Raw genomic sequence first — 22,630 nt, forward strand, 5'->3', positions numbered from 1 at the left:
GAAACTACAAACAAAATAACAAAATTCACTCATTTTAACACCTAGAAATCTAACAAAAAGTGTATATTAGAGACTACATGCATGAGAACCCTGCACTTTTTAGCATCTTGTGTGTGAGTGAATAACAAACAAAGATAACTACTTTTTTCTTTCTAAACCAAGACATCTCCCGCATAATTTCGTAACTGTAGAGACTAATTCTTCCAACTGGGTAACGTCTCTCGTCATATGTTTTCCATATACATGAGTCAGAGATCGAACATATGTTTCTTACTTTCCGAGTCAACAAAATTACATGGGCAAGTTGTTGGATTCATGATTATTATGCCAAGAAAGAACAACATCTTGAAGCCCAATTTTCCAATCATTCCAATGAAGGGACTAAAAGATGGCTCAAAATTTTATTATTAGGTCCAAAGTTAGCTCAAAATTTTATTATTAGGTCCAAATAATATTATTAGGTTTAAAGTTTCATAAATATAATCTTGAAAATTTGGCTTTTAGAAAAATTCATATTTAATTGACATGTTAAAAAACCAAAAGATTTTATAAAAGAGTATCTTACGATGTTATGAAGATCTCAGTAAAAAATCTTTCAAAAATTTAAAAGTTTAAGCATAATTAAACAAATTTTAATTTAACAGGGACTAAAAATACTAACGGAAAATTTTGTATGGACTAAAAAGTGTGGTTTATTTTTATAGGGACTAAAAACAAAACTGCTGATATTTATAGGGACAAAAAACTTAATTAACCCTTTAAATTTCAATAAAACGTTCAAATACTTGTCTTTTTTAAATATAATTCAAATTTTCATTGTCAATAAATTAATAAATTATTTTTCATAAACCAAACTATTTTGATAGATATAAGTAAAATAAACTATTTTGATAGATATTTTAGATAAAACTAACAAAAATCTTCAAATATTGATTACCAAACAGAATTATTCAGAATCAGTCTTTGGGTCAAATATTTAGAGTCAATCTTAACAAAATGTCTTCAAATAATAATTACCAAATAAAGTTTTATATTAAATTTAAGTTTATTTAAAATAAAAATAAACCATATTCCACTTTAGAGTCAATCATAAGAAAATGAATTTCATAAAGTCAAATTTACTCAAAATGACTTTTATCAAACACTCGCCAAAACTCACTAAATAATTTGAGAAGTAAAAAACGTTAAATCCCTACTACAAACAAGATTGACAATTATTATCTTCAATTTGTTTATTATTTTTATTAAAATAAAATAAATAAATACTCTCTTTCTGAAATTATGGAGACTAATCATGTACCAAGTATAAGATCATAATAGACCGTAAAGTTTTTCCAAAAAAAATTTAAAAGACGTTGCATTCTCAGATTCAAATCAAGATTAGAGAATATAATTTCTTATTAAACTAGAAAAAATCCAAATCAACTTAATCAAATCCAAACATTTTGAGCAATTTTGTTATACTTATATCATATTTGAATTAACTAGAACAATAACACACCACAAAGCTTTATGTTAATTGTTAACTACTCAAAGCAACAATGAAACACCAAGGCAATGGGATGAAAGATCCCATAAGCAAATATTAACAATAATACATACAAGTAACATAAGTAAAATAACAGTAAGTCATAAAATGCAGTAATTGATTCAAGAAAATGGAACAAGAGAAACACTGGCCACTATTCTTTCCATTTACAAAAGTGAACACTTGTGTTTGTCCCTTACAATAAACTACAAACAACATAACAAAATTCACTGATTAAACACCTACCACATACAAGAAAGACAAATTTTGTAAAAAATATAAATAAATTTGACAAGTATATTATATTCAATTTGTTTATTAGTTTTATTTTAAAAAACAAGTATTTTCTTCTCGAAAAATTGCGGAAACTAATCATTCATTGCACGTAAGACCATAATGGATAGTAAACTTTTTCCTAACGTTGTTGCATTCTCAAAGTGAGATCTGAACTTGAGATCCGAATCTTTTAAGCTAGAAAATATCATAATAAGAATATGATGCCATTTAACCTGGGAAATGATACTTCTTTCCCACTATGGAAAAGTGTTTTTTAATCATTGAATCATATGAAGAACACACTATTACTATAGTCTCTTAACACTGGATTTTTATATTACTATCTTTTCCAACCACTCTATCTCACATGTCTCTCTCACCCACCATCTTTATCAATTTTGTTAGTTATCATTATGAATTTACAATCTGGGTTTATAATCTGTTCAAGTGCCACGATGTCCATTAACATTATTGCTAGTTATTGCTCCTCGGTACAAATAGTTCAACATGTTAATCACAGAAAAATATAGCCAAGCAACCTACACGACATAATAACAAAAGAAGAAAAAATATTGAGATTTTTCAAATACATAAATGTAGATCATCAACAACATTCAAAAAAGCCCCACAACCAATAATATAAAATTAGGGAAAACAAAAACAAACCTAGAATTATAAACCCCCAAAATAAATACCCAAATAAAAAAATTCAAAATTTCCTTGCTTTTCAACGTTTTTTTTCTTCAAATAAAGTGAAGCTTGTTGTGGTGGTTTTTCAGATCCGAATTTGTTTTGTTGTTGTGATGTTCCAGATCTCAACTTTTAGGAAGAAAAGATTGGTGAAGATGAATGATTTGTTTGAAGAACACATAAATGAACGAAGATGAATAGTTGGGTTTCACAATTAGATTCCTTTCTCTTTATTTTGATTCAAGAATATTTTTGAAGGAAAAAATAAATTGAGATTAAATTTTCATAGGGTGACGATAATAAACTAAGTTGTTAAGGTTAGAGATGATGCGAAAAAAATAGAGTGTGGATAGACTATAATAACAATGGTGGTACTACTCAATCTAATGGATAAAAAAAGACTTTCCCATGGTAGAAAAGAAGTATCCTTTCCCAGATTAAATAGCACCTAAGAATATATATTTATTAATTAACTAGAACAATATCACACCACAAAGCTTCATGTTAATTACTCAAAGCAAGAATGAAATACCAAGGCAGTGGGATCAAAGATCACATAAGCAAAAGTACAAACAAGACAGAGTCAAATAACAATAAGTCATAAAATGTAGTAATTGATTCAAGACGATGGAACAACAGAAACACTAGCCACTATTCTTTCCATTTACAAAAGTGAACAATTGTGTCTGTCCCTTACAAGAAACTACAAACAAAATAACAAAATTCACTCATTTTAACACCTAGAAATCTAACAAAAAAGTGTATATTAGAGACTACATGCATGAGAACCCAGCACTTTTTAGCATCTTGTGTGTGAGTGAATAACAAACAAAGATAACTACTTTTTTCTTTCTAAACCAAGACATCTCCCGCGTAATTGCAGAGACTAATTCCTCCAACCGATTAACGTTTCTCAACGTATGTTTTCCATACACATGAGTCAGGAATCGAACATATGTTTCTTGCTTTCGGAGTCAACAAAATTTCATGGGCAAGTTGTTGGATTCATGATTATTATGCCAAGAAAGAACAACATCTTGAAGCCCAATTTTCCAATCATTCCAATGAACATCCTCAAACTCCAATCCACCATTCTCCAATTTAAGAGCAACCAACAACAAATCATCAACAATCTTAAACACCTCAACAACCATAGTAACCTTCCCTTTCCCCAATCCAATTGCACCATTCTTCCCAATCTCAACCCGAAACCCTAATCTCACTCCAATCTCCTTCACCTTCTCCTCAACCACACCAACTTCTTCACTTGAAGTAAACCTCTTCTCACTCCTTAACGTCGTCGTTTCAAACAAACCACTCAAATTCAAACCCGACGACAACGATATTATATCAAACGCATTCATCCCTAATTCCAGTTTCTTGTAACCATCAAAACTGTATTTGTCATCGAAAAGTTTCTCTTCAGGTTCTTCTCTTAACGATTTCTTAAACCAATTGTTTCCAAAAACATTCTCTAACCGGATACGGGTTTTCGGATTCGGATCAAGTAATTGATAGATTAGGTACCGCGCCGGTTTCGAAATCCATTCCGGAAACTGATAATCCCGGCGAGTTATTCTCTTACACATCGCCGGAATATTCGAATCATCGAACGGAAGATGACCGGCGAGAAGAACGTAGAGGATAACACCACAAGACCAGGCATCAGCTTTAGATCCGTCGTATCCAATCCGGCCGAGAATCTCCGGCGCGGTGTACGCCGGCGTACCACAAGCTGTATGCAGAAGACCGTTTTTGAGCTGCTCCGGCAACGCCGAGAGACCGAAATCGGAAACCTTGAGATTACCTTCAGCATCGAGGAGGAGATTCTGCGGTTTGAGATCGCGGTGAGCGATACCGTTACGGTGGCAGAAACAAAGAGCGGAAACAAGCTGTTGAAAGTACCTCCGTGCTAGTGCCTCCGGGAACTTACGACGTCGGGCGAGTTTGAGGAAAAGTTCACCGCCGCCGGCGAAATCAACGATGAGGTAGATCTTAGTTTTAGTGGCTAAAACTTCATGGATTTTGAGAATGTTTGGATGATTTTGAAGCCGACGCATCGCGTCAATTTCGCGAACGATTCGTGGCTCCATTGATGCATCGACGGTTTTGGATTTGTCGATGACTTTTACGGCGACGGTTGAACCGTCGATGAGGGAACGTGCTTGGTATACTTTAGCGAAGTTTCCTCGGCCGAGGAATTTTGTGAGTTGGTATTTGCCGAGGATGATTCGTGACGGCGGTGATGGTGGCGGCGACGGTGGTGATTGTGGCCGCCGTTCCATTTTGTTTGGTGAGAGAGATAGAGAAAGAATGAGAGTGTGTGTTTGTTGTGAGAGTGTGTTTATTTATATAGACACGGCACTGCTTATCGTTTAGAACATTGTTTTGTTATTTTATAATTCCTATTTTGTCCTTTTTGTACTAGTGGTGGTTCTTGCCTTGCATGCCTGTTTTTTTTTTTTTTTTTTTCAATGTTTGTTTTATGTTTTTAGAGTTTTTTTCTTTTTTTGTCAAGTAGCCTAGTGGTCGGATTTCACATATATTTAATATTTTTAGAGTATTATTGTTGCTACATTATTTCTCTGTCTTATTTTAATAACAATAAAATATATTTCTTTCTTTTTCATTCAAAAATATATATTTCCTTTAAAATAAACAATAACATATGCTATTTTTTATTATACCACTAACCTAAATAGTGGTATTGTTTTTTTGACTAAGGAAGTAGTATTGTGGTGTGCCCAAAATAATAGAATTTCCTCATGTGATGAATATAAGTAAGAAAATTTGATATGATTGCAGAATTTTATAAGAAAAAATTTAATTGACTTTGATTTTTTTTAGGGGTGACTTTGATTCTATTTAAGCATATGATTCTCAAAATACAAATAAAATTATTTAGAATATCAAACTGCTATAATATCAATACACACTAACTATTTTACTTAAAGTGTAAGATGACTTTTTTTTCGTCAACACTCAAAAATGGAGAGACAATTTATAATTGTGAATGTATTTATCAGGTTTAATTACACTTTTGGTCCTCGTGTTTTGGCCTACTCACGAAACTAGTCCTGCCCTTTTAAAATTGAACAAAACGGTTCTTCAATTATCATTTTTGTTGCATTTTTCGTCCTACCCCCCATTTTATTCTCCAAAAACGCAGAGAAATGACAGTTTTAGACCTACCCCCTATGCTCAACCAAGAAATAAACAAGGAATAAAGCATGTGGGTACAAAGAATCCACTTTATTCAACACACTAACAAAAAAATCATAATTTCTAAGATATGTTTCAAATTAGGTTTTTTTGGTTAGTGTGCTTAATAGAATAGATTCTTTGTGCCCACATGTTTTATTTCTTGTTGATTTCATGGTTGAGCATAGGGGTAGGTCTAAAACCGCCTAAAACTGTCATTTCTCTGCGTTTATAGAGTTTGAAAATAGGAGGTAGGACGAAAAATGCAACAAAAATGATAATTGAAGGACCATTTTGTTCTGTTTTAAAAGGCAGGACCAGTTTTGTGAGTAGGCCAAAACACGAGGACCAAAAGTGTAATTAAGCCTATTTATTATATAATTATTTTACTTTGTTTGGAATTTGACCATTTTTTTTTACAAATTTAGGACTTGACCTTTTTTTTTTTGGAAAGATAATTTGGGACTTGACCTTATATATAGAAAATATTATTATGTCTTATTCATTGAATGAAAATTTGATTTAACTATTTAATTACACATTACATCACCTTTAAATTTTGATATAAATATTAATTAATTGAATTAGTTCAAATATTTTTTAATAGAATAATTTAGAAAATGTATTAATTTAGTAAGAAAACTTATAAGCATTCGATGGATTTAAATTATTTGGACATCGTTCTGCAGAAAATGAATTTTCCGACGCTTTAGAGGAAGTGGTCAGAATGTGTCGGAACGCAACCGCCTTGGTGTTGGTAAATGGGTGTCCAACAAAGGAATTTCCTATGGAGTGTGAACTATGTCAGGGTGATCCATTGTCTCCGTTCCTTTTTTTATTGGCTGCAGAAGGGTTTCATGTTCTCCTGGTGTCGCTTTTACAGGCTGGTTTATTTAATGGCTATAGAGTGGGGCGTGATGATGCTTTGTGCATGTCTCACCTTCAGTTCGCTGACGATACTCTGATTATTGGTGAAAAGAGTTGGCTTAACGTGCGCTCGATGCAGGCTGTTTTATTGATTTTTGAGCAAGTGTCTGGTCTGAAGGTAAATTTCCACAAAAGTTAGATTACGGGAGTTAATGTTTCGGATTCTTGGTTGTATGAGTCTGCTATGGTTTTGAATTGTCGAGTTGGAACCTTACCATTTGTGTAATTGGGGCTGCCTATAGGAGGGGATCCGCGTAAGCTGGAATTTTGGAGACCACTTCTGAACAATATTACATCTAGATTGTCGAACTGGAAAAGCAAATTTCTCTCGTTTGGTGGTCGTCTGAATCTTCTGAAATTTGTCATGTCATGTCTACCGGTTTACTTTCTTTCCTTCTTCAAGGCCCCCACAGGTATAATTTCTTCTATCGAATCTTTATTTAAATTTTTTTTTGGGGGTGGGGGGTGGTGAGGATGTTAGGAAAATTCCATGGGTAGACTGGGATACTATTTGTTTATCGAAGGATGAGGATGGGTTAGGTGTCACGAGGTTGAGGGAGTTTAATGTTGCTCTGTTAGGGAAGTGGTGTTGGTGTATGCTTGTTGACAAGAACAGACTATGGTACCGAGTCCTAAAGGCGAGATATGGAGAGGAGGGAGGGCGGTTGAAGGAATGGGGTGACAGTTTAGTTTGGTGGAGGATGCTTTGAGGCATTCGTAGTGGTGTCGGGCTAAGGGTGGGGAGTTGGATTGAGGATAATGTCCGTAGGGTGGTCGGAGGAGGGAGTAACACTTATTTTTTGTTAGATAATTGGTTGGGGAGAGCACCCTTGCGTGTGCAATTTCCTCGCCTCTTTACGTTGGATGCAAACAAAGGGATGACGGTGAGGAATACGGCGGAGAGAGGGTGGGAAGTTGGAGGTGGTGCCTGGAAGTGGAGGAGGCTCCTTTTAGCTTGGGAAGAGAAGTCTGTTACGGATTGTTCGTCCTTGTTGTGTGATATTGTTTTGCAGGATTCTACTCTTAACAGGTGGCGGTGGGTTCTTGATCCTATTAGCGGTTACTCCGTTAAGGAGACTTATCAGTATTTTACGCTTCCTACTAGGCTTGTGGAGACCGGCCTTTTTGATGCAGCTTGCCTGAAGCATGTTCCTTTCATGGTTTATGTGTTCGTTTGGCGACTTCTCCGCAACAGGCTCCCGACGAAAGATAATCTTCTTCGCATGAGAGTCCTCCACCATGATGACATTCTTTGTGTTGGAGGGTGTGGCTGCCAAGAGACATCGAAGCATCTCCTTTTCCGCTGTGACATCTTTGGTGGCTTGTGGCACCGTGTTTATCAGTGGCTCGACATTACTTTCATATCTCCCGAGTAGGTTCACGACAATTTTCATTAGTTTGGTAATTTGGCGGGATTACCGCGTTTTACTCTTTCTTTTCTTAAGGTGATCTAGTATGCTTGTGTTTGACTCATTTGGAAGGAAAGAAACAACATGATTTTTAACCGCAAAGCCCATGACTTGATTATTTTGCTGGACAGTGTTAAGTTAATGTCTTTTTTTATGGTTGAAAGCTAATATGCTTACATCCGCCTTCAGTTACACTGACTGATGGCGGCACCCTCTTCTATGCATGGGTGTTAGAGACTAGCTTTCTTTTTATATTTTTTTTTCTTTCGTTGTGTTTTTTCTATTGGCATCAGACATTTAACATTGTATTTTTGTAGAGTGATTCTATTTGCACATCTTGTACGAGATGAATAACTCTTGGTGTTTAATATAATTCTATTTTGATTTCTTAAAAAAAAAAAAAGACACATTCTTTGATATGTTTTGAAATAAACAAAATATGTTTAAATAGAAGGAAAAAAAATTGACCACTAAAAAAAGGAAAATATTTTTTAAGAAAGAGAAAGATCGCATAGATAATATTCATGCTTGGAAGCTTTTATGACAAGATATTTTAGGCTTGGTCCAGTCTTCCAGTGATTTGTGCACTTGGAGAGAGGTTTTTTTTTATGTTACTTGAATTAATAATACACCACGTATTGCTTTCTTCTTCTTTTATGTTACTTTATTATTATTATTATTTTTATACCAAGTAAATAAATTAAAAAGACTTATCTACACCTTTTTTAAATAAGGAACCAATATAAACTCCAAAATAAATATAATGGACATAAAATATGTTCTCATTTTCTTTCAAAAAAGTCATTGCTTATATATATGAGGTGTCTTTTTTTAAGAAAAACACAAATAAATATCTTAATAATTAAGAACGTAAAGCAATTTCATTAGCTCTCTCACTTAATAATCAAAGCCGTGTCCTCTACGAATGTTGAGTTGTAATATTTGCTCGATGAGTTTCCAAAAAACGTGTTACAATCTGGAATTAGAATATGCAAACCATATGGTTAGCTGGATTTATATATTTCACGTACCCTCTTTTGATTACAACTAGACTAGATACATAATTACATACATCAGCAAAAAATGAAACCAACCCTTTTGAATATTGCTCTATAAGTTGACTATTGTAGAAGTGGCTGCAACAAGTTTCACTTTTAGTATTAATTTCGTGGAACATTCACAGATTCACTGTGAATTAATGCATGGTTGTGCTTGAGTGGACAAATTGATAATGCATTTTGAGGTTTCTTGTTTTAATACTTCAACATTGAATATTATTATAATTGGCTAGTCAAACTCACGAATATTGCAACTTTATAAGGTCCATTCGGGAGTGCCCACGGCCAAGGGCTATCGTGTAGCTTTACAACAACAAAAATTAATATGTTCCAGAAAATGTTAATCATTGCCCTTGAGGCATTGGATAAAGAAACAAAAATAAAAATTTTGTGTTGAACAATGATAAAAAATGGTTAAGTTAACTTGTAAAAAATTTATAAATCGTTGTTTTCAATATATAACTATTAATTTTAGTTACCTTAACCATTGTCCTCAGGGTAATGGTTAGCAAGACCCATATGTTATTGATTCCAAATATTCACGACTATTTAATATGATTAATCTTTCATGAAAAATATAAGGGAAATTCACATTGAAAATCTGTCATCACATTTTTCTTGGTAAACTAATGTATATATGACTTAATCATATCGAAGAATTATGTTGATACTTCTTTTCATGAGAGGAAATTACGGTAATTATCTTAACTCATTAGTATGAGTTGAGATCCTCTCTATTCAGAAAGCAGAGAAAACATATATCTTGCCACTTTGTACAACTCAATTATTCTTATTTTTTTTAAAAGGGTTGTACCAACCAACCTAATTATAAGTTGGTATATGTTTCCTCGTAAGTATAGGACCAATTAATATATGATACTAACGTTAATTAACGTGCTTAAAATCAAGGGCATAAAAAAACAGTGGAATCGTATGAATGGTGGATGCTTTTGGGTTTCGACGATTGGTAGGTAATGGCCAGAGACCCACCCTACGTATACATCAAGAATCTCAAGAGGGTATGTGTTTGTATTATTTGTGTTGTTTTCTAACTATATTGAGTATTTGTGTGTACGTACCAACTAACACAGTTAGAACATAACAAAATGAACCATATACTATTTTGTAATTTTTTTAATTTCTTGCGGCCCTAAAAATGCCAGATGGAGAAAATATAGTTGACCTGTTTTCTAGAACTCACTATGAATCATATGGTCGACAAATGAATTAAATGAAACAAACAAAAAAAATGTCAGTATCAAATTCAAACCCTCCACATCATATCATATATATCACGCATGCATACAGACGTGACTTTATGTTTAATATTTATTCTCTTTGCTTATTTATTTTTATAGGTAATGAAAATTTCTTTCATTTTGTGGTGGCTTAGTTTTTTATTGGACCAGCACAAAAATTAGTTGTTACTAAGTTTATGTAATTTAAACATTATGCATAGCATATGCTACATGTCCTAATTAGATAACGAGAAGTCATTTTGTGCTTTAATAATTCTGAAAATAATATTGATACTTTGATTATTTTATAACAGTTATCAAATTTGTATATATAAAATAAAAGATTAAAGCAATAACAAAAAAGGTGTGTAAGTTGAAGAATAATTTTGTATCCTTGATAAAAAAAAAAAAAAAAAATTCAGAAAAACCTGAAAGACTAAGAGTTTGTTTGAAACATTTTTTAAACCTTATTTTTAGTTTTTAAAAAATGAAAAATTGGAAACTTGTTTGTTAAACAATTTTTAAAATAGAAGTTTTAAAATGTTTTGAGTTTGAAAATAGAATAATTTTTGTCTTGATACAGTGTTCGTTTGATTTATATTAACAAATAAATTTTAATCAACTACAAAGTTTGTGTGTGCAAGGAGGAATGTTCTTTCTCCGGATGCCCTAAGTTTGTGTATGTTGTTGTGTCAAAGAAGGGATGAACACAACTTCGCATTTGTTTTTACATTTTGAAGTGGTGTTCAATGTTTGGTTTAAGTTGATGGATTGGCTCAGGCGCAATTTTATCAATCCGCCAAATATGTTCATTCATTGGGTTGGATGGGACAAAAAGAATCTCAAAGGGTCTTTGACAAATTTGACATATACAAATATTTTTATTCATTGGGTTATTTGAAAAGCGAGAAATCACATAATCTTCAAAAATATGGCCTAGGGGATGGATGATATTTTTTTGCAGGTGGTGCGTTTATCGTGGCGTTGGAGATGAAGATATTTATATCTAATAAATAAACTAAGAGATTAAGATATTTTTATTTGTAGTGTATCATATGCATTTATCGTTTCTTAAAAAAGTAATGAGCAAATAAAGTTTGTTTGCCATTTAGCAAGAAAAGATTTTGTCCACTAAAATGATTAAAATTAAAGGAAGTGATATGTCTTTCTATCTTTATAGAAAAAAAATAAAGAAAGGTGACCAGTGACCACTATGGTGAGCAGAAGCGTTCATAACTAGAATGGGTCTTCAATGGAAGGCTGAAATATGTGAAACATAACATATTGTTTTAGGGAAGTAGTATTTTTTTTCTTCACATAAAGATCTCTTTCAACATCTTAATACCTCTATTTAGGTCACAAACATGCGTTACCAAGCTCAGCGGAATATAGTCTCTTTATGACTATACAATCGTTAGTAAAATTAAACAAAATACTTTCTGTCATTTCCTTTCCATAAAGAATTACTCCCATCGTCCCTATATGTAAACCCCATTTGCTTTTTTCACATTTCTTAAGAAAAATTGTCAGTGTAATTAATGTGTCTATTTTATGCGTAAATATTACAAAATTGTCCTTTGTTTGTATGTGTATTAAATTTGACTTTTCGTATTTCAAGACAAGTTAGTAGGATTAATTAGGGATATGTTTAAAAAATATAATAATAAATGCATCTAATAATTTAAAAAGGTTTTACATTTATGAACAAAAATAAAATAAAATGGATGGTTACGTATAGGGACGAAGGGAGTATAAAATAGAAAATTATCAACTGTTATTAATATATTTGCTAGTGTCAAATTTGTACTATCTGATTTCAATCAAAGGATCTATAATTCACTCTGCACCATTTTCCCGATTACAGGATATCCTGATCAAGATCCATTGATTTGGTTACTATAATCATGATTATAAATATTTTATTTTCCTTGCTCACTACTTAGTGGTTTAGTAGCTGCAATACAAAAAGTGGGACCAAATAAGTCCACTAACTAGCAGCCAATAAGGCAACGAACTTCTCACTACATCATTTTTATTTAATGGAATCTCACTACAACATATTTATTCTTCTTGTAGTCAATGTGTATAAAGTAAGCTTTGATATCATATCATTGATTGATAAACTAACTCCACCAATGAGCCAAAAGTCATTTACGATTAAGACTTGCCGGTTCTTTCCTTGCCGTGAGCGTCCACATATCATATGAATTGATACGATCTGTCAAGTTTAAAGAATAGTGTTATTTATTATGAAAGAAATTAACATATTGTAAACCATATTATATAAATTATATATGTGATAATCATGTTAGTTTTTTATTGATTAATATATCAAGGATTAATTACACATGAACATGTGATAATGTATTATAAAGACAATTTGATTCGTCGTGGATGTATTCAGGTTGATTTAGGTTTGTGCGCGAGTGGATGTGGGCAGGAGGAAAGTGCATACCATCTTTTTGTGGGTTGTGGATTCTTGAAGTACTATGATCTCTTCTTCGTTAATGGATGACCATTTGTTTAACAGAGAAACTGCACATACTTATTACTTTAAACATTTTAAAAGTTATGAGGTGATTCTAAAAAGAGTTGTTCTTCACTTCATTTGATTTGGTTAACTTGTGTTTTATTATGGAAGAAACATAATTGTCGTATTTTTCGTTAAAAAAAATGTATATATTCAGTAATTATTTTATAAAGTAAAATTTTCTCTTTCTGGTGGTTTAAAACAAAGAACAATATTTAGCTTTTGATTTTCTCGATGGTAGATAAATCCACTTCATTTTTAAAGAATAGTGACAAAAAACATAACTTGTGTTTTAATCAATTTTAAAGAATAGTGTTATTTATATGAGAGAAATTAACATATTGTAAACCATATTATATAAATTATATTTCATTAGAAGTTTTTTAAAATTTAGAGAAAAACATAAACAAATGCGTACCACAAAGTTTTAAAAGAATTAGACTGAAACCCTAATATTAATATATATGTGATAATCGATCACGTTAGGTTTTTATTGATTAATATATTAAAGATTAATTACACATGAACATGTAATAATGTATTATAAAGTTTACTCAATCTTATTTCATATATATGATGGAGAAGATTTACAATGATATATAAGTAATTTACCAAAAAAAATTATAATAAATGTATGTATGTGTATGTACACACACATATGAGGTCCCCTTGTTTGCATGGAGGTTGTTTCAAAATTGATTATTAACAAAAGACAATTTGATTTGTCATGGATCTATTCAGGTTAATTTAGGTTTGTGCGCGAGTGGATGTGGGCAGAAGGAAAGTGCATACCATCTTTTTGTGGGTTGTGGTGTCTTGAGGTACTATAATCTCTTCTTCGTTAATGGTTCCATTTGTTTAGCAAAAAAAATTGCACATACTTATTACTTTAAACATTTCAAAAGTTTAGAAGGTGATTCTAGAAAGAGCTGTTCTTCACTTCATTTGATTTGGTTGGCTTATGTTTTATTATGGAAGGAACGAAATTGTCCCATTTTTTGACAAAAAGAAATGTCTATTCAATGATTTTCTCGGTGGTAGATAAATCCACTTCATTGTTTTACCCGTGTAATTTATGTAATGCTCCATTCTTAGCTATCGGTTCTCTTTTTTCGCAATATTGCTTCTAAACTACTTTGATAGTTTCCTAAAAAAAAACTACTTTGATCGTCCTAACCTAACTTTTTGTGTGGGTGTGGCTCTCTTTACAGTTAATTTAATTCATTTTGACTTCTTAAAGAAGTTAATAATATACTAAATGAAAATTGTTTAAAAGTTTATCAAAAAAAAAAAAAAAATTTGTTTAAAAAAAAGTTACAATGGAAATTGCATAAAATTTTTATAAGTTAAACGTAATATTTTCATTTATTTTTGAAGTTATTCAATTTTATATATGTGTGGTTTCTACCAAGGGTAAATTGATCTATTAACTTTACTCCAAAAAAGAATTGTTTATTAAGGAAGATATTTTACTAATTTATACTATTTGCGAAATATATGCTTCGTAAGCAGAACAGAAAACCTGGGGTAGGAAACGTTTAAGATCGTTGTTTTTCAAAACATAGTACTTAATTATTTAACCAAAAATCAATAATTAAATAAGTAGGAATCATGACATATTTTTTTTCTCTTCAACGGGACTAAAATGACAGTTGCTTGATAGCAAAAACGATGATAGCTCCTCTAAACATATGATAATTCAGCTCAATGCCGACCTAAAGAAAGGCCTAAACTAAGTGTTCTGCCAACTTTGATTAATTAGTTCAATTAATTACAACAAATTTAAGGTTTTTTTTTTGTTGAGGTATCCACAAATTTATGCTTAACTATCAAATTTTAATAATCAATTTATTTTTTCTTTAATAAAAAAATCAATTTATTTTTATTTAAGTATATGATAAAAATATTACGAGACGTTAACAATTTTTTCAACAAAAATTTCCTTTTTTTATAATTATAAACAATTCATTATATTATTGATTCAATATATTCACTTTATATAGAATGTAAAAGTACTTATAAATAATGTTTTTTTAAGAGTAGTGATATTTGTACATCTCTTTCTTTCAACTTTCATGACAACTTTATTTTTCTCTCCTATGATTGGTCAAAAACAATAGAGAGAGAAAAAGGAAGAGCGAGAATAAATACATAATGTGAGTATGAAAGAAAATATTGTCAAAAAGTTGTTAGAAAATAGTTGTACAAATATCATTTCTTTTTTTTTAAAGGTATAGAAAACAACATAAGAGAGGGCTGAATCAGACAATTAATACAAGAGAATGTTTAATATAGATGATGACATTTCATCATACGTTATTTTCAACATATTTTTCACTCATTTTATCAATCATTTGAGTCAATAAATAGGAGTTTTAGAGAAGTTGTTTATGATTTAAGGAACGTTTTGTAATGTTTTTAAATGAGTCGTTTAATTATGTTTATTTCTTAAACCAAACAATTTCGTAGGTGTTTTTGTGTCTTTTACTGAAAAATCATGTAATTCGGCAAAACAAGACACCTCATGGAAGTTTTGGAAGACATTGAATGAAGTTCGAGAAGCATATAAAGACATTACAAGTTAGAAAAATTATATCACAAGACCAAATTGGAGAAGGAACGGACTCGAAAAGACGAACAAAAATGCAGAAACATCACAGGAGGTTGAGGCCACGCGCCCCAGATGTGTAGGACAAAGAGCTTTTTGCTTTCAGTGTGCTGGCACATGCCTCACACCTAGCCCGACGCCCGACGTGCATGTTGTTCCGAGAAAATACAGCTTTATGTTGTATTTTCTTTGCGAGTTTGAGAAAAAAGCGCAATTTTTCAACCCAAATTCACTTGGAAATATATCTATAATCACAACTCTCATCTTTCACAAATGTTCATCTAGAACTTGGCGGTTCAAGAGGAATGCAAATGCTAAGAGCATCAAGATGAGTCTCTCTCCTCAACCTCTGTTCTTATAGTACATTTTATTTATTTTGTATCATGTCTTCTTATTGGGAAAAATTCAAGTCTCACATCGGGCAAAAGATAGTCTGAACATGTGTTTATAAGTGGGGGCAATCCTCACTCAAAATCCGTTAGTTTTTGTATTTTTTTTAAGGTCAAATACCATTTTCGGTCCTTTAAGTTACATGATTATAACAAGTTAGTCCTTTAAGTTTTTTTGTTACAAATTGGTCCTTTTAAGTCATAAAATATTTACATCATTATCTTAATTTCATCAAACTTAATCAAAAAGTGTTTATGTAGATTTTTAATGTTAAGTTGGTTTATCTAAATTCATTGCTCTCAAAACTAGAACTTATAGGTGTGTTATTCGGTCTTGATTCAAAACAAAATTGACCGATTACATGATTTATAATATCGTTGATCAAATATTTATATGTAAAATTAGGTTTGAAATTCAAAAACAACAAGAAGAAAATGTGCGCAAGTAATCATGTTTGATGTCATAAGCACTTTTGGACCTACCATCTTAATGTTAAATGGTCTATAAGCACTTTTTAACGAAGTTGGCTAAAAAGATGGATGATAGTGTAAATATTCTATGACTTAAAGGATCAATTTGTAACAAAAAATAATTTAAAGGATCAATTGGTAACAAAAAACTTAAAGGACTAATTTGTTATAAACATATAACTTAAATGACTGCGGGAAGGTATTTGGCCTTTTTTTAACTTTGACTCAATTGAATGACCAATAACAAAACTTTTAGAATTACCAATAACACAACTTTTACAAAGTGCATGGACCAATGTAAAAAAAAAAAAAAAGGTGCAGGGACCAATGCTAAAATATGATTGAAGTGCATTGACCAATGTCATATTTAAGCCTTAATATTCTTACTTGACGACAATTTCGATACATTTGCTAAACCGATCAATAATAAACTAGCTTATCAACCATATCTGATTTTTTTTTTACCAAATAAAACTAGTGTGAGGTCTATTTTCAATGTGTAGGATCCACATTGATTTTATCCAATAAAAAGCGAGTGTTTAAAACACCCCTCTTTTTTTTTTTTTTTTGTACAATAAATACCCCTCTTTTTAAATACACGAAAACTATTACATGATGTGCCTTTAAAATAATATAAAATAAAATAAAATTTTATTTTTACGTTTAAATAAAATATAGTTCACGTACCATCCTTCATTGATGTGATGTCCTCTATTTTTATTTTTTATTTTTCTTGGTAAAATAAGTTCCATATATTTTCTTAGAGGGAATAAGTCTCCTATCTTCCCCTAAAAAAATTACATATCTACATACTCTCATCATTTTTTGTTACTAAAATACACGTGTCCTTTCCTCGACCACGAAAAAACTACACATGCACGTGATTACATTTTGTTAGTTTTAGCAAAGTAATAATAATAATAATACAATTCTCAGTCCAATATAAAACGGTTGATAATTTTTGATTCCCTACCTACTAGTGACAAATTAGCCAGGTCAAGTAAAATATGAATCAATATTTAGTATTGCTAATTAATTAATGTTGTTTCAACAAGGTTTAATGTCTTCATCAATAAAAAATAAAGGTTTAATAATATCGTTTGTCAATTGTCATTGGAAGATGTTAGTTGTTTTAGGCTACATTTCAACATCAAAGGTAAAAATATCTGCAATAAAGAAAGTGGAATTTGCACTAAGTTTAGATTAAGAAAGAATAAAATAAAGGCAAATGAGATTTCATTATTGCGAGGTGAAGTGTAACCTGTCATGTTGCTTGGAATGATTCAATTATAAGTCTTAAAAAAGTTAAGCCAATAAAAAGATATTATTAGATGCATTCAACCATCAAGAATTGAGTATTAGATTTTATCCATTGTCAATGTCATTACTTTAATCGCCTAGCTTAATTATGGACAAGAAGACGAGAATTAGTAGAGTAATTTTATGCAAACAAGGCACACCTAAAAACTAAAATATCATTTGTCAAAAAAATATCAAAAACAACAAAATGGAAGGGTCATGTAACCTTTTGATTGAGATTGAGCCATACAATAGTTAAGATGGGATAAGAACTACCGGTGTTTTATTCTCTTATGTTTCCAATTTTTGTGTAGTACATAGAAGTTGTAGCAAGCTATTGCAAAAAATCAACTCTCATATTGTTGTTATTAGAAGAAAAAAAAAGGAAATGAAGAAATTTTTATTTGTTAAAGTCACATGAATGAATGACCAATTTTTATTTATTACAGATTAAAACCTAAACAAACTTTTTTTTTTTGACAAGAAAAACCTAAACAAACTAAAGAATTAATTCATCATTTATGAAAATTAAAGACATAAATGACGTTATTTGCCTTCAACCACCAAAAAGAGAATAAATTTAGTCTATATAAAATATGTTGTAATGATTCCTCCTTATTATCTATCAACTCAAACACAAGCAAATCAAATTAAATATAAAGTAGATCGAAGAGATTTTGAGTAAAAAGATCCGACATCTAGTGGACCAGTTCACCAAATACCATGCCATTGCCTAATTAGCTATCAACTCGAACCAAAGAAAGGACAATCCAAAATGAGGTGATCCAGAGACTCCACCACTCCACACCTTGTTGTACATAATTGAGAATTTTGTTGATGTATGCCACGCATAAAAAAAATTGTCTTTGGTTGAAATCCGATTGCGAAGAAGACAACATAACTTTCAAAGGAACTTGTTTATGTCACATTAAATCTGATAATGTTGACTGAACAAGTTGGTTTGCTATAGTCAACAAATGATAGACACCACAAATAGTATAACCTTTAGAAGGATCTAAATGTTATTTCCACGTATCCACCACATCATGCTGCAAAACAACATCAAGAAGTAAAACACAACACTCGCTTAATATATCCTCCTCCCATATAAACAACCTCTGTCGCCATTTCCAAGCCATTCCCCCTCACCCCAAATCTAACACTAGAAATCGAGTCCCAACTGACCCAATAAATTTTCCCAAACAAATCGAGTCCCAACTGACCCAAAAAGAATCCTCATGTTTTTCTATTAATTGTTGTATAGGAAATGTGAATTCAACTTTAGAATTGTCTGCAGAGGATGGAATAATTTTTCAAAGAAATTTGCAATACAAGCTCATGCGTGATACACTAAATATGCATCTACAATTCAATTTTGGATTCTAAAATTTAGATGTAAAAAGAAAGTTGTTAATCACAATTAAACCTTTGCTAGAAATTTCCCTCGATAGATGGAAGTGCGCGTCTTTTAAAGGGGATTTAGATTCTAAAATCCAAAAATAAAAGAAGTTTTTTTTTTTTTGCTTTCAGATTTCAAGGGGGTGGGGAAAAGAGGCATAGGGTAGGAAACAAATTTCACAAATAACATCATTGTTTCTAAATTATGTGACCAAATTTTCTAAATAGGTCCCTTCAATTGCTCACATGCCCTTAAATTTTCAAAAAAGTTCCTCTTGTGTTTTAACTCTTAATCACTGGTGTTTGGAAGTTAACTTAGTTAAGTACTGATCCGGGACTGGGAGTTAGGACCCAAACCGTCCTAAACACATAGGCAGAAGCAAAACAAAGAATAAAAGCAAGACATAGGCATACACATTGCCATAACACACTCAAACATATTCAAATACTTAAAGTTCCAAATTCAACACTCAAAGTTCATTCATCAGGGTTGTGACATTCAATCAAATTCAAACACATAATTCACACACATTTAATTTCGATCTCATTCATCTTTCACCCAAATTTATGACATAAAATTGACACAAAACGTGTTCAAAATACCAACATGTATAGTGACATCAAATTTTTTTTTTTTTGAAAGGAAAAGTATAGTGACATCAATGTTGCGGTATTAATATACCATTATACAGCAGAGTCGTCATAATCGGGTGGAAACATCAAAATACATTAAAAAAAACCAATTATTGAGTGGCTCGATCTACATAACCTAAATATGTCATCCTCTTACACGTCGCTTGATATTGGATGACCGACTCCATTTCCTAGACAATTTGGTGTAGAGTAGTATATAGATTGTCGTCACTGGTACTGGTTTCCATCCTATCAATTTCCATGAGTCTAACCCACATGCATAGGTGCAAAGTATTTAGAGTTTTACTAGCATTCTTCTCCTATTTCACAACCTCCATGTTTGTTGGCGTAGGTGATTCTCCCTCTACAATAGCCACTAATTTGAGATAAGATACCATATAGAACCAAAAAAATGTAACCCGATACAATTGCCTCATCACACTCTGTAAAGTGGCGTTAAATCAACTTGCAGCCGCACATTATTTATTTAGAGTACCAACATATATCGTCGAATGAACGTGTCTGATGATGGTCGTCATAGGGGCTTAAGGGCATGTTATACACCTCTAGGCGATAAAAAAAGGTCTTGTAATTATCTTGTGATATTCGGGCCTTCCCAGGAATGAACTAGGTTGCGCATTGTGTGACCACGATATAGTTGGGGTCGATAAAATATGGATATATATCAACAAACTGATCCATAGCCCAGACCAGGGAAAAACATTACAAACATATATAAATTCAAAATACATATTAAACTACAAAATATGGATATGTATCAACAAAATGATACATAGCCCAGACCAGGAAAAAACATTACAGATTTTACTTTTTGGATTCTTGTGAGCAATTATTAGATGTCAAATAGAAATTTTCATCTGGTAAGAAACACCCAAATGGTTGGCCCAGCCCATTTAAGTGAGAGATTTTCACTCTCGTTATAGTCAGTCGGTGCTAGTGATTTGATCTGAGTTGTTGGCTGAGTTCATCTTGTTTCTTCAAGGAAAGGAAAGATGTCGTCACTGGGAACATCGAAAGGGATTCTTGAAATTGCAAAGTTTGGTGTATACGTAACTGTACCAATCGTTCTTATGTACGTTTATGCTAGCAATACCGATAACTCCCTCCACAAATTCATCGGAAAAGTAATAACTTCTCTCTTTCTCTACCTTTTTTCTTAGATTTATTCTTTAATTCATCATTACAAAACTTTGGTTTATGTTACTAATACTATCACATCGCTTTGAATTAACTTCCCAACAATCACTTTCTCAAGTATATATAATTGTAATGATTTTGTATAGCTCTGTCGTGTTCATATAATTTATAATAGTATTTATTCCATCATTAGCTATAAGCTACTTGAATTAGCTCGTCAAGAAATGCTATAAGCTTATAAAAATAAGCTATTAGCTCATGAGAAAGTGATGATTACCAAACAGGTTTTTTTTTTAATCATACGAAGAGCTTATAAGACATAAGTTATAAACTCAAAAAAATGTCTGGCCAAACAGACCTATACTGTCTTTAATCCACTTAAATGCATATTAAGAATAAAATTGTGAGGACTTACATAAGACTAGAAGCAGACACTACTTCGGAAAAGTGTTGAACTGAATGGATATTGTCAGCATAATCAGCTTTGGCTCATATAAAGTACCCTCACGCTTGCTTCCCCAACAGCATGAGCCTTTTTGGTATGCCAGAACAATAGCTTCAGTCGAGGGTTAAGGGGCCAAATGGCACGTTAGCCCTCATGCGTCGTGCAGACTTTCCTTCTAGTGCCAATGTTATGACCTCAAGTTTGTTGCACTACATTTTTTGAGGTATTGTCCACTTTGGATCTTATGTCAACCTTCATGGTTTTGACCTTAGTTAAAAGGTGCATCTATGGGTTGAGGATAGTGAGTATTTAGAAATAGCTTTCGCCTTGATTTCCAAGCAATAGGTGCAGAGACTTTTTGGTTTACCGGAATATTTTGCTTTAATTAGTTTGTTTGTCTAGAATCTTCAGCTGTATAAACTAACACAAATTGATTCAATTGAGTCAATTAACAACAGTTACATATCTGTTGGAAGTTAACTATTTATATAATTTATCATAGGGTTTTGCATTGTATCAGACACATTTCAGATTCACAATAATAGTCATCACATTAGTTTATTTTTTCTCTCAAACTAGTAAAGATATTGTGTAAGATTGCACATGCATATAAAATAAAATGACGGGAAACATATATATGAAATGTTGCCACCTGTTATTTATTGTTGTCAAATAGCAGCGCTATAATATAGCAAATTTGAACAAATTGTTATTGTTCTGCGATACGTTTTTTAGTATGAAATGTAGTTAAATAGCGACTATAACAGCACTGTAGCACAATAACATAGCGGAACTTGAACAAATCACTAGTTTCTTTGATCTGTGATTGACAACACTGCTGTCCTTGGAGGATGCTTTTTCTTTGAGCTGGAAGATAGATTTCCCTATTTTGCCATACTTGGAACAGAAGCTAATAATTCTCTTGCCAAATTAATTATCTTTGCCTCATGATTTTGAATTCCTTTCAGTCCGAGCATAAAATAATACACTTATCTTAAAATTTTGTTTTATCATTTTCTGAACTGTATTTTCTTGTTATCATGTTGCAGAAGTCATACATTGAATATCCCAAGGATACAAATACGCCACCTCCACCAGAGGAACTTAGGGAAATGGCAAGGGAGCTAGCTCGCAAAAGGAACAATCATTAATGCTCCTTGTGAGTTGGTTGTGCTTTAGTGGTTATGTACTAGTATCGCTCATTATGCAGTTAAATATGCTGTTGTTTTGTATAATGATGAATGAATTCTAAACCACTCTAAATAAAAGGTTTATTTGTTCTTCACTGTTTGCGAAATTCTCAAGTTGTAAACATATTTATAGTTACTTTATAGTTAATCATATACTTTCCCTCAAAAAAAAAGTTAATCAT

At 31.8% G+C, this 22,630-nt stretch overlaps 2 protein-coding genes across 2 annotated transcripts; one reads left to right on the forward strand and one right to left on the reverse strand.

Annotated features, from left to right (window-relative positions):
* Positions 1-254: 254 nt before the first annotated feature.
* On the reverse strand, positions 255-4,829 carry LOC25482920 (CBL-interacting serine/threonine-protein kinase 7). The gene is made up of 2 exons (XM_039834465.1): positions 3,531-4,829; positions 255-344 (listed from the first exon to the last, which is right to left on the reverse strand). Exons 1-2 carry the CDS (start codon positions 4,777-4,779, stop codon positions 292-294), a joined length of 1,302 nt encoding a protein of 433 aa, XP_039690399.1. The 5' UTR covers positions 4,780-4,829; the 3' UTR covers positions 255-291.
* A 15,767-nt stretch (positions 4,830-20,596) lies between these two features.
* On the forward strand, positions 20,597-22,555 carry LOC25482921 (uncharacterized). The gene is made up of 2 exons (XM_013611535.3): positions 20,597-20,800; positions 22,308-22,555. Exons 1-2 carry the CDS (start codon positions 20,669-20,671, stop codon positions 22,407-22,409), a joined length of 234 nt encoding a protein of 77 aa, XP_013466989.1. The 5' UTR covers positions 20,597-20,668; the 3' UTR covers positions 22,410-22,555.
* The last annotated feature ends 75 nt before the right edge of the window (positions 22,556-22,630 follow it).

This window comes from Medicago truncatula, chromosome 1 (genome assembly GCF_003473485.1).
Source record: "Medicago truncatula cultivar Jemalong A17 chromosome 1, MtrunA17r5.0-ANR, whole genome shotgun sequence".
In the NCBI taxonomy this organism is placed as follows: domain Eukaryota; kingdom Viridiplantae; phylum Streptophyta; class Magnoliopsida; order Fabales; family Fabaceae; genus Medicago; species Medicago truncatula.

Coding starts and splice junctions, on each gene's coding strand:
- LOC25482920 (XM_039834465.1), bottom strand. CDS start 4,779: ATGGAACGGCGGCCACAATCACCACCGTCGCCGCCACCATCACCGCCG. Junction 345..3,530: donor TTGGAAAATTGGGCTTCAAG/ATGTTGTTCTTT, acceptor TTGGGCTTCAAG/ATGTTGTTCTTTCTTGGCAT.
- LOC25482921 (XM_013611535.3), top strand. CDS start 20,669: ATGTCGTCACTGGGAACATCGAAAGGGATTCTTGAAATTGCAAAGTTT. Junction 20,801..22,307: donor TCCACAAATTCATCGGAAAA/GTAATAACTTCT, acceptor ATCATGTTGCAG/AAGTCATACATTGAATATCC.